Source organism: Gasterosteus aculeatus, chromosome 8 (assembly GCF_964276395.1).
Source record: "Gasterosteus aculeatus chromosome 8, fGasAcu3.hap1.1, whole genome shotgun sequence".
Lineage (NCBI taxonomy): Eukaryota > Metazoa > Chordata > Actinopteri > Perciformes > Gasterosteidae > Gasterosteus > Gasterosteus aculeatus.
Genome location: NC_135695.1, coordinates 11,363,861 through 11,375,340, shown reverse-complemented (window position 1 = coordinate 11,375,340; position 11,480 = coordinate 11,363,861). Strand labels below are relative to the sequence as shown.

The 11,480-nt window shown below is 43.4% G+C and overlaps 2 protein-coding genes across 3 annotated transcripts in view; one reads left to right on the top strand and one right to left on the bottom strand.

Moving 5' to 3' along the window:
- Positions 1-2,373: 2,373 nt before the first annotated feature.
- Positions 2,374-5,934, top strand: arpc5b (actin related protein 2/3 complex, subunit 5B). Its single transcript, XM_078108171.1, has 4 exons — positions 2,374-2,644; positions 3,252-3,323; positions 3,602-3,778; positions 4,091-5,934. The coding sequence occupies exons 1-4, from the start codon at positions 2,504-2,506 to the stop codon at positions 4,151-4,153; spliced, it is 453 nt and encodes a 150-aa protein (XP_077964297.1). The 5' UTR covers positions 2,374-2,503; the 3' UTR covers positions 4,154-5,934.
- Positions 5,935-6,744: 810 nt separating this feature from the next.
- hmcn1 (hemicentin 1) overlaps positions 6,745-11,480 on the bottom strand; it is a 64,755-nt gene continuing 60,019 nt past the window's right edge. Inside the window, exons 100-108 of one of the 2 annotated variants that reach the window (XM_040183962.2) lie at positions 11,281-11,400; positions 11,054-11,188; positions 10,855-10,968; positions 10,577-10,702; positions 10,310-10,438; positions 8,874-9,233; positions 8,610-8,729; positions 8,388-8,514; positions 6,745-7,878 (exon numbers count right to left, since the gene is read on the bottom strand). In XM_040183962.2, coding sequence (XP_040039896.2) covers positions 7,512-7,878; positions 8,388-8,514; positions 8,610-8,729; positions 8,874-9,233; positions 10,310-10,438; positions 10,577-10,702; positions 10,855-10,968; positions 11,054-11,188; positions 11,281-11,400 — 1,598 coding nt within the window. In that variant the 3' untranslated portion in view covers positions 6,745-7,511. The remainder of the gene's footprint in view (positions 7,879-8,387; positions 8,515-8,609; positions 8,730-8,873; positions 9,234-10,309; positions 10,439-10,576; positions 10,703-10,854; positions 10,969-11,053; positions 11,189-11,280; positions 11,401-11,480) is intronic. The other variant, XM_040183963.2, reaches the window with a different exon arrangement.

The following is an 11,480-nucleotide window of genomic DNA, read 5'->3' as shown; positions in this document are numbered from 1 at the left end:
TTTTTCAATTTGCACATTCACGTGGAAGTCCTGTATATTCCTGCATTGCCAGCTTTTGATGTACTGACTCATTCACATAGCACAGACGAGTTGGGGCACCCTACAAAGCCCCAAATTAGGACACTCATGACCAGGGCACGCAAGAGTGTGTGTGTGTGTGTCTGTGTGTGTGCGAGAGAGAGGGAGTGGAAGGAAGAAAGAAGAATAATATTTAATGTTTAATAGGAGAGCAGCGATGAGGAGTTAAGGGAGATTTATCTGTTTCCCAATCATCATATTGCTTTTCCGGTTGAGTTATTGAGCTTTGGTTACGACCACGGAGACCTGTGGTTCATTGGGCAACACCTTCTTTTTCTGCTGGAAAAGACCAGTTCCTGAGTCAAATAAGTCAGATATGGTGCGTGTGTTGGAGGAAATGGGTGATACACTAGTGTTCATGAGCGCCTGGTTATTTTCCACAATGGGGAAGTTTTTATGGCTAATCCAATCATTTTTATGAAGGTGGAAAATTGTGAACCGTTGAATGAGACATTAATGAATGGTACATGTCGGTGAATGGCGGCTCAAGGAAATGAGTCGAACTATGAGCACACGTTGTCACCATTGATTAGTCGGAGTGACGGTAGTAGCTTAACCAAACATTGGCCAAATTACCAGATACAGGAAATATGAGCAAATACACAATCCCCTTTATCTTCATTTGTAAAGATTTCCAACATTTGACATTGAAATGTGGGGAACTCAGGCAGTTTGTTTAAAGCAGTGTATTATTTAAACATTTTTTGTATTATCAAATCGATGTTTATGCCGACATTCCCGGAAAAAATGCTACATTTATCAATTTTATAGATCTAGACAGAAAAAGAGACAAATCATTTGGAACACTGAAAGCAAAAGTAACAAGAAAAACAAAACTCTAACAACAATTCTTATAAATATAAACCAGCACTGAAATCTGAATTTCAATTTAAGCTAAATGTTTCTGTACCCGGACTGCTGTATTTGAATGCTGGGAATGAGTTTGCTCTGCTGGCTCCGATGCTCTCAGGCTCCTATGCAATCATTTTGTCTCCTGGGGCAAGAGGCCAGCAGTCTAGACAAGTCAGATAAGGAAATTAAAAATTCCACTTTCAACAAAAAATATGCATTAATGAAACGCGCAACCAACTTTGCACATTTCCCAGAAAAGGCCTGTGGCTGTCCAAATTGTCTCAAATGAAGAATAGTTTATTCATTATCAACATGGAAAGTGTGTCGTACAAAAAACTCTTTCTTGTGACGCAGGAAACCCTGACATCACAGAGCAGAGGTGGTCTCCCCATTCGTTGCCAAGTCAAATAAATACTTGCGCCACTGACATGGTCAGTAGTGACTCATCACACACACACCAACACACATACGCACACATCATCATCTCTTTGGAGTCCGTCAGTTAAGCAGACTAAATCCTCATATTACATATATTTTTTCAAAGAGATATTTTGATCTCATTGACAATAATTGTAAAATTGACAGTCTAACTAACAATATGAAAATGAGGTCGTTAAGTTAAGGCAAAACATAAATGGCAATGGTTCATTGAATGCAAATTATATATTACTATTCAATAATTTAGTTTTAGTTTTTAATTGTTTGTCTATACCAGGTTATGGTCTGGTTATGGTTATGGTTTACTGTTCCTTTTGTGTTTGTGTACACAGCAAAATTGTTAGAGTTAATTTTCCGGTGTTAGGCAAAAGTGTTGAAGTGCAGAGTTGAAATCACACTGCAAAAAGTTGATTCAACTGTTACAGAGTCAATTGTACGAAAGAGCTGGAGTCATTATCCAGTGTCAAGATCAGATTCATTTGCGACACTTACTAGAGTTAAATTAACTCTAACAACCATGTGTTAAAAATGCAATGTAAGTCGCTTTGGATAAAAGCGCAGGTAAATGACATGTAATGTATTTAACACTGTTCAGAAAATAGTCAACACTATTATATATCCATATCCATATATTGGATTCACGAACTTGTAATTTATAAAACCATCCTACATGTTAGGTCAGTGCCAGGAATGGATGTTCTCCTTTCTCTAATGACGTGAGACAATTACATACATTTTTGATTGATCCTAGACAAAAACATATAAAAACAATTAGACTATGTTTTTTGTAAAACATAAACTAAAAAGGGATTTAATATTCTAATATTTTTCATACGTGTCAGCGTAGAAGAAACGCTGTAAACAAATGCACTGCCAGTGAGCCGCTGTCACGGACAACGGGTTTCGTTCCTTGTGTCTTGTCGCCCTCTATTGACCAAACACGTGAACTGCAGATATTGACGTGCAGCGTCACGTTCTGGCCACTAGGAGGCGATGTCATGTACACGGAAGCGAAGAAGAACACCCAGTGGAAACGGGAGGAAGTCAGGAAGCTGCCCGCTTGTGACAGCAGTATCGAAGAAGAAAAAAGAAAACCCTCCAAAAAGCCGGACTCCCGAGAAAAAGCGCTACCGACATGTCGAAGAACACCGTGGCCGCCCGCTTCCGGCGAGTAGACGTGGACGAGTACGACGAGAACAAATTCGTGGACGAGGAGGAAGGAGGCGAAAACCAACTGGGACCCGACGAGGCGGAGGTGGACTCCCTCATCAGACAATATCCTTCAGTCACACGATTAGCTCGCCGGGCTGTTTAGCACGCAGGCTCCTCGGCTTAGGGAACCCGACCCGGCCAACAACGGCTGCGTGAGTGTAACCTTATGTCTGCGTGTGTGTCTGTGTCTCTATCTGCACGGTAACTACTCGATGCGTCGCTGCTGCTTTGGACGGGCGCGCTGTGAGTAGGCCGGTCAATGTCCGGACCTGCCCGGCTGTCACATTCCAGGGAATTCTGCTCCCCAACACGGAACAGGCCTATCTGGTTTTCTATTCGAAGCTGTGTCGATTAGGGGGGTTTATTCTCTACCGCCGGGAGGTCTTTCTGTAAAGTACGAAAGCCAGCAGCTTCGGTTATGGAGGCCTTATAAGGCATGAAAGCGCAGCACTTCCTCATTGATAACGTCACCTCCCACCACATGTCACAGCAAAGGGGAATTAAAGCGTAGTGTAACAGACTTCCATCTGTATGCATGTATAAAATCAAATTTTTCTTCGATACAAGTAAGCTCATCAGGATGTCATTCTTAGTACAGTGATAGAAAACCGGTCTAGTATTATTTGTTATTCTGCTGTGCTGTGTTGCATCCTTAACCCGAACCCTGCACAGGAAACCTCATGCAGGCTTTACAAGCTGTTTTGAAGAACCCGCCGATCAACACAAAGAACCAGAACGTCAAGGTGGGTGTGGTCATAATGGAAAGTTGAGCATTTGCCACAGTCTTGTTTTTCTAATGGATCCCTTCGTTAGGGGTTTACGCTGAATAATGATCCGTCTTGCTAGTGTTGTGTAGTCGTGTAAGGCCATTTAAACTTGGCAATAGACAATCCTGAACTGCCTTATTCACGAGTGTTCGATGTCATTCATCCAGCCCAACAGGTGTGACCCTGGGGTCTGGAAGTAGGCCGGTAATTAACTTCACATTCCACACGGTTCTCCTTTTTTTTCTCCCCCTCAGGATCGTGCTGAGGGTTTGGTGCTGAAGGTGCTCAGCGCCTTTAAGAGCAGTGACATTGAGAAAGGGGTGCAGTCCCTCGACAAGAACAGCGTGGACCTGCTGATGAAATACATCTACAAAGGCTTCGAGAAGCCGTCGGAAAACAGCAGCGCGGTCCTGCTGCAGTGGCACGAGAAGGTAAATGTTTGCACCGAAACTGGCTTTTCTGGAGGGAGAAGAAGTCCAACATTTCAGATGACGCTAATGAGCGAGATTGAAGTGAGAACTCCTCCAGTTCCCCCCTGGGGTTGGTTTCTCTCAGATGAAGCATTAGCGGTAAGTTTCAAAATGATGACCGAAGAACGCTGGTCAATATCATCATGTAAGGGGTCTGAGGGGTTTGAGGCCACAGTGGGAGTTAAAAGGCCAGTTGCTACAACTCTGCATACAGGATGAGCTAACGGAGTTCAGTACTGTAAAATAACCAGACCGTATTTTCTGTGCTGTCAGGCTCTGGCGGCTGGAGGCGTAGGCAGCATCGTCAGGGTACTAACCGCGAGGAAGACGGTCTAGACGAGCAGCGGAGGATCCACGACGGGTCCAGAAGACGGTTCATGTAATCATCACAGGCGGCATAGGGACTAAAAGGAAAAACTCATGTTTGACCCAATGTGATCCCGCTGCGTTCAAATTAAAAAAAGAATCAAATATGGGTCACATTGGGTTTTAAAATGTGTGTTTTTCTTCTCCCCTCCCACGCCCCCCCCCCCCATTCACAATCACAGCCGACAGAATCATGTTCCACACAGGGTTCTGATATAAATTACATTGCCCCCCACATTGATAGTTGCATAGTAACACACGTTTTTCAGGAGTGCTAATCCTAAAGTTAATGAGAGAATTCTCTTTCTTTGTCAGGGTTTTAATTCACTCAGGAGTAAGGAGACAACCTTTATGACTCTTAAAGATTTATCCTCCCTTGACTTCCACACAAACACACACGCAGGGTTCCAGGTTTGATTCTCTCAGGAAAAAACCTCTCAGTATTTGTTCCCATCTTGTGTTGTCTCATCAGTGGAGCCTTCCTGATTGAATAAAAGCCTGATTCAGTCAGTAAATCCTCTCATTGCTTCTCCTTAAGGATAAGGATCTTCAAAAGCACAGTCACAGATGGAGGGCGGCGGGTTTGCTCACTTATCCTGTAGAGTGGGATGATGGTGGTTGGTGTCATCCATCTAACGCTGCCCCAGTTAAGGATTATCACCCTGATGCATCTCCACCACAACTCTTAATACCATTTCACTGTCCCTCACATCGGTCCTATGAGTCTCTTATGAAGTGGCATCGCGTGGCTTCGCTTCTTTGCTTTCCGGAACGACCTGTCGCCCCGAGCAACCTTTCTCCGATTTATTTGGGTATTTCACATAACATTTTTTTTAGTAGAGTTTTTACCCACCTGATGAAATCTAAAAAGCTTGCTTTAAACAATTGGCATATCAGTGGGTGTGATTTATAGGAGAGACTTTTAGTTCATATTTTGTCTCTTGTATGCAATGAAACCAATATATTGTTTGCATGATCCCACTATTGAAAGTTTTGAGTGTTCTGTCAACATTTCATACTTGTCTTTTGTTGTGTCTCTCCTGGAAAAACAAAGTAGTTTTTTCTATTAAATCTGGGTGTAAACTAACACTTGTTCACTCAAACAGACCCTCCACACATGGTGTTGTCTGGTAATAGGAAGTTGTATTCTTTTTCAATTTTATAACATGAGGGAAAACTGGAAATGTAAAGTTGTATCTTGCGTCTGTTGCCAAAGGACTTATTGTGCTTTCATGCTTCCATTGAGGTTTTTGTTTCTTGTGTATTGGAGAATGCACAGTGGTGGAGTCAAGGCTCCAAACCGTATCAATAGACATACAAGCAAATTGTGTTGAGGTTTCTAAAGAAGTTGCTATTTTGAATATATTCTGTAAACACGGCGATGACACAGGAGTTCAGTTTCAGCATGTTTTTCTTTTTCTTGCTCATTTCCAATCATATACAGAGAGGATGGATGTTGCTTTCCTTTAAAACGCATCACAGCTTATTTACTCACAGTTTATATAAGGACGTGGGCCGTCATGTTTGAATACTGTCATCAGTAATGATTGAACCGGACGTTAAGATTCCTTTTCTAATCATGTTTTACATGAAGAAGAAGCCTCGTTCCTTCTTCATGTGTGTCCCGTCGGAGATGCTCCTCTAGCCGCGGGAGCGTCCCAAACTGATGTACAAACTGCCTTACTCAATATTCCTTTTTTATGTTTGTGCTTTTTTGACAAAACTAATAAAGATTTGACTGCTGATCATAACTGCCATGAATTATTTTTTTTTAAAGTGTATTGAACACAAAGACGATCAGGACAAAATATAACGAACCTTTGAGAAACCTTTAAAGGCTTCTGAATCCATGTAAGATGGAACTCCTTCACTTTGAATTTACATCGACAAGACGTGAGCATAATTCTTAGATGTTTTATGGTGCATTACTAAATTATAATTGGTCACGATGAACAACCAGATGATTTTGTAAAATGATCATTCAGAACAGGGCAGTTTTAGCCCATTTCATTGAAAACTTTGACGAGACGTTACAGCATTTTTCTTTTTTTTCCCTTTTCATTCATCGGAAATGAAAACATCAAGATGTTAATATCATCTTTCTTTGTAAATTACACTCCATAAAGCTTCATATATGGAATAGTACATCATTCTCAATATTCTTTTTCCGATTTTGTTGCTTACCTGCTTTTTATTTCCATCTCAGCTAATATTAGCTTAATTTCATCCATATTTCATTCACTATAAATATAAAACACGATTTTAGCCGCAATAAAGGTTGAGGTATCAGAAGTTCAAATAAATTAAATGGACTCTTAAAGTTACAAGTTTAACATTGTTTTGAAAAAAAAAATGTGTGTATGAACAAACATAAAAACGTAAGGCACAAAGTAAATCCTCGTCTTTGATGCTCTATTCCAGAATTAAATGTGATAAACTGTGATAACTGGAGAGTTATAGTGTAAGTAGTTTGATCAATTCTATCTTTTTTTTTACCACAGGAAATGGTTAATAAGGATTGGGGCTGTTACATGAATCAGTGCCAGAGACATACATTGTACTTTGTTTCAGTGAATTCATTTATTTCATTTTTATTACAAAAAGTGATACAATACGTACAATATGGCAATACATTATGAGAAAAAACATATGTACACGTCATAAAAATAAAATACATCTCGGCATCAACTATTGTATATTACTATTGATGCTGTCGGTAATAATTGAATAGGGTTTTTTTTTCATGCCGCACGTGTTTGTTTATTAGGTCGCTACTTGAAGATGGACAATGTGACTTCTGTTGCCAAAATGAGCACCGCATTGGAGCCGTCGCAGCTACACTTTATAGTGACGGAGGACACAGAGTAAACAAAAGGGGAACTGCTCATTTCCTCCTTCAAGCGCTTCCCAATAAGTTAACAATAGATGTAAACGAAGATTTCTTGAGTAGGGGTGAAGCCTGCTCTGGAGCCTGCGGTGGAAACTTTGGTTTCGACGAGCAAAATCTTCTTGTTCTTATAAATAAATCTGAAGGGGCAGAGGAATATGACAAAACACCGAGCGTTTCACTGAACAGGTCCCGTGAAATTGACGTGAGAAATCCGGGGATTAGAGCCAGTCGACCGCGATCGGCCTGCACTGCATCCACTTTAAATCTACTTCCTTTCGCCTTCAGGGCCGTAAGCACTCACTGGCCTCTCGCAATGAACACCAAGTCCATTCAGTTTGTTACTAACGTGCCAGCTTTTTCCAAAAAAAAGCACATCCGCTCACTTGTTCAGGATGCAATTCATCGCCGCCCCCTCGTGTGATGTCACGTGAAGTGGTCTCAGTAGGGGTAGGCGGAGACCGCGATGTAGACGATAAAGGTCGTCTGGTACTCAATGCCTCCGGCCTCGCTGTATGAGAGGGCACGGACCTTCATGCGGTACGTGTGGGGCTCTCGCAGCGCCCGGGTTGTGAACAGCACGCCCTTCAGGTTCTCGTCCCGCAGGGCGAACGGTAACGTGACGTCCTCGTCCACCGCCAGGAAGGTGGTCCTGGGGTGCATCACTCCGTCCTGCGTGTAGGCCACCAGCCTGATGAGGTCCTGGTTGGCCGCGATGCCAAAGGGGAGTGACAGCAGCTTGTACTCCAGGGCGTAAGGGCTGAGGGCACACTCAAGGTCGTTCGCAGGGCAATTCTTTAGGCAAAACCTGTGTGCAACACAGACGGCACATGATGAAAACAGATTACTTCAGGAGTTACCTCTTCAACCGGTGAACCAATTAGAACATCTCTGATGCCCAGAATAACAAGGATTCCGGAGTGCCTCTAAATGAATTGGACCTGGGTATCTTGAGTCTACTTTTAATATGTTTATAGGCGAGAAAGTAACCATTTAGATTCACAACAAGTGGTCAGTTTATGCCGTTGTTTGTTCCTCTAGCGTTTTTGGACTATGGATCTGACAGTGGCCCTCGGTCCAGGTTTTGATAGTTTTAATTATTATTAATTAATATATAGTTTGCGATACGTCGTTGGTAAAATTCAAAGGCATTGGATGTATCCTCCTCTCTTGCACGCGGACGCTACGTGGCCACTCTTCTTCATTAACCCAGAACGGTCATTCAGAGGCAATCTGCAGTCCCGCCGCTAGCTGTCACTCTTTCCTTAATGATTCTATTTGTATGAGCTAATTGATTGTATTTCTGTGAAGGTTTACCCTGTGGTTGGATCCCTCTTGTAGTTCGGTGGACAGGGCGTATCAATGCATTCGTAACTTCCTCTCATGTTAAAGCACATCTGGTTCACTCCACACTGGATGTTCTGCTCCAGACACTCGTCTACATCTGTTAATACAGCAAACAGCTTATTTTCATTGCAGCTTTCATAACGTTGAATAATGGCGCGGAAAGGAGACCGGGAGTAGCTCCGAGGTTCTCACCCTGACAGGTCTTGCCGTTGGTCATGAGGCGGTAACCAGCAGGACAAAGACACCTGTAGCTTCCTGGTGTGTTCATACACTCATGCTGACAGGTGTCCCTCACCTTGCACTCATTGACGTCTGTAGGAGTTAGACGCGCAAACAAAAACACACAAACAGCCACGAAAAGGATGAGAGAGAAAATCTTGACAGAGGTTACACATTAAGCAGCTCCTCTACTAAATCCTCTCCCTCGTCTCAACCCTGTCTGTCCTACATTGTTACCTAAGCAGGAGCCACCCCTGGACTCAAACCCCTGCTGGCAAGCGAGGACGCCCTGCGGTGCGGGAGATGCTCTGCGTCTCCGGCTCTTGTTGTGCCTCCTTGAGGTGTCTGTGTAGCTGTGGTAGCTCTGGGAGGCCAAGTTGTGGTACCGTCGCTGGTATGAGCTGCCCTCAGGAGAGGATTCTGATGTTTGGTAGCCAAATGAGTAACTTTCATAGCTGGGCAGACGCTCCAGGCCAGCGCAGGATTTGCCGTCCCCCAGCAGGTGGCGTCCCGGCGGGCACGTGCACTTGAAGCTGCCTGGCGTGTTGATGCACTGGTGGGCACAGGGCTGTTGAAGCCGCTCACACTCATTTATGTCTGCCCTCAGCGTAAAGAAAGGCCAGCAGCAGGGAAAGACAGGGTGGTAGAAAGGACGGAGGGAAAGGTGCAAAATGGGTACAGAACAAGCAGGAAATGTGGATATTTAGGATGAAAGAACAAACGAGGTGGTGTGGGCCATGAAGAGAGAGGAGGGAGATGACAATTAGGGGAAGAAAGGGTATATGTCAATTACCCCTCTGTACAACAATACATGTCCATGTCCCTAAGACAGAAATGTATTGAGGCAATAAAAACATTTGCCTAATTTGAATGAGAGACTTCTCACGTCAAATAAAAGTACTGCCTTGAATATGATGAATTCAAATTTTAAATTTTATCTCAGGAAATCATAGCAATTATAATTCACATTTGATATTAGGTACAAAATACACAAACACAAAGACAGACATCAGCGTACAATGTTAATGATGTCACAGGAGGAACAGTGAATGTATGCCAATTACAAAGCAACTCCAGGAAATAGCCAGATTCAAACATAAAGGTAAAAGTCAGGAATGGAAGAGAGTGAAACAAAGTGAGTGACAGATGTAGCTGTGAGGTTATGGTGCTGTTTTTTTATGGTTCTGTTGCAGAAGGACACATTTATTTTGAGTTCCCTTCTTCTGCAGTCCTGACTGACCCTTTCGCCTGCTCCTATTTGACAGTGCAGGAAGGACGTAGCATCAAAGTAGAGCTTTAGAGGAGCGGGTACCATGCACTTAAGCTTTGCACGGTCTTTAAAGTCATCAGTCATCAGTCATCAGTTAGTCAGCAGTTTCAACCAGAGCCTTTTAGAGATGTGAGCCAGCACTGGCAGAATATCATGAGCTTATCGCAAATAGCAGTGGACCTTTAACAGGAGTCATTCACTGACAGAAACAGAAGTGTGCTGGTAGATGCAGAAAAGCTGATAAGCTGATAGGCTTTACACAGTTATTGCTTAACATCCTGTTTGCCTTGGAAAATGTACTTAGCCTGCCTGAATACTGAGTACTGCCTGAGTACTGAAAATGAGGAATTCAATATTGGATTTATGTATAACAATTTATACCGACATAACTGGATGCACGTACCTATACAGGGCCGCCCCACTCCCTGAGATCTGTGGCCACGTGGACAGGTGCAGTGATAGCTGCCTCTGGTATTCTCACAGATCTGATTGTATCGGCATTGATGAGTTCCATCTCTGCATTCATCTACGTCTACAGCACAAGGGTTACACAAGTATATCTTGTTACAGGACTAAAAGCTTTACCAGTCTGTACTTGACTGACTAAATATTCTACTTCAGGGAATGCTCCCTGGCTTAACGATGAATACTGAATTATGTGAACACTCACCTTCACATGTTCCATTGGCACCTTTCGTCATACCGTTGGGGCACAGGTCAATACAGGTGTAACCACCCCGTGTGTTTTTACACTGCTGATCTGATCGACAAACCCTTTGTCTGCACTCGTTTATATCTGGGGTGTTGAGAGAGAGAGGGAAGTATAGAGAGAAGTGTTTTGTTTCAAAGAAGGGAAATATGTGAGAAAGAAAAGAAAAGAGTAACTAGTAACCCTTCCTTATGAATAGTATGGATAAAGCACTATATGGCGAGGTGAGGCGGTATCACCTATACAGCGTCGATTCCTGATCTGAAAGCCTGGCTCGCAGGCGCATCGGTAGCTGCCAATAGTGTTCAGGCAGTGCTGATTGCATGGATTGGACTCCTGGCACTCATTCACATCTAAGCAACAAAGAGGACAGTTATAAAAATAAAGGTTCACATCTGCAACAATCCTCAGCTGAAGCAAGAAAGCTAGCGGATGTACCCGAGCAGCTGAGACCGTCCGCTGTTCTCCTGAAGCCGCGGCCACAGCGCATGATGCATCGATAAGAGCCGATCGTGTTCTCACAGTCGTGTCCGTCATGGCACACGTGCCCTCCCAGTGAGCACTCATCAATATCTACGGGAATTAAGAGCATCTCGTTGTCCAAACGTTGACCTGTGCGTGTGCTGGTAATGCTGAGAGCTCTGTTTGAAAAGGGGGTCGTATACCTTGACAGGTCCTGCCGTCGGCGGAGATGGTGAGGCCTCTGGGACAAGAGCAGTAGTAGGTTCCCATGGCGTTGTGGCAGGCGTGGGAACAGGGGTTCCTTATTGCACACTCGTTCTCATCTGTGGGACGCAAATGATGCATTAACAGCGACTATGGCAACAACGGGAAAAGGTTTTAAGAATGCAATGAGAGATTGAGG

Bases quoted from the DNA above. Each gene is read 5' to 3' on its own strand.
- arpc5b (XM_078108171.1), top strand. From the start codon at position 2,504: ATGTCGAAGAACACCGTGGCCGCCCGCTTCCGGCGAGTAGACGTGGAC. The intron at 2,645-3,251 runs TATCCTTCAGTC...GAACCCTGCACA, and splicing joins TGGACTCCCTCATCAGACAA to GGAAACCTCATGCAGGCTTT. The intron at 3,324-3,601 runs GTGGGTGTGGTC...TCTCCCCCTCAG, and splicing joins CAAAGAACCAGAACGTCAAG to GATCGTGCTGAGGGTTTGGT.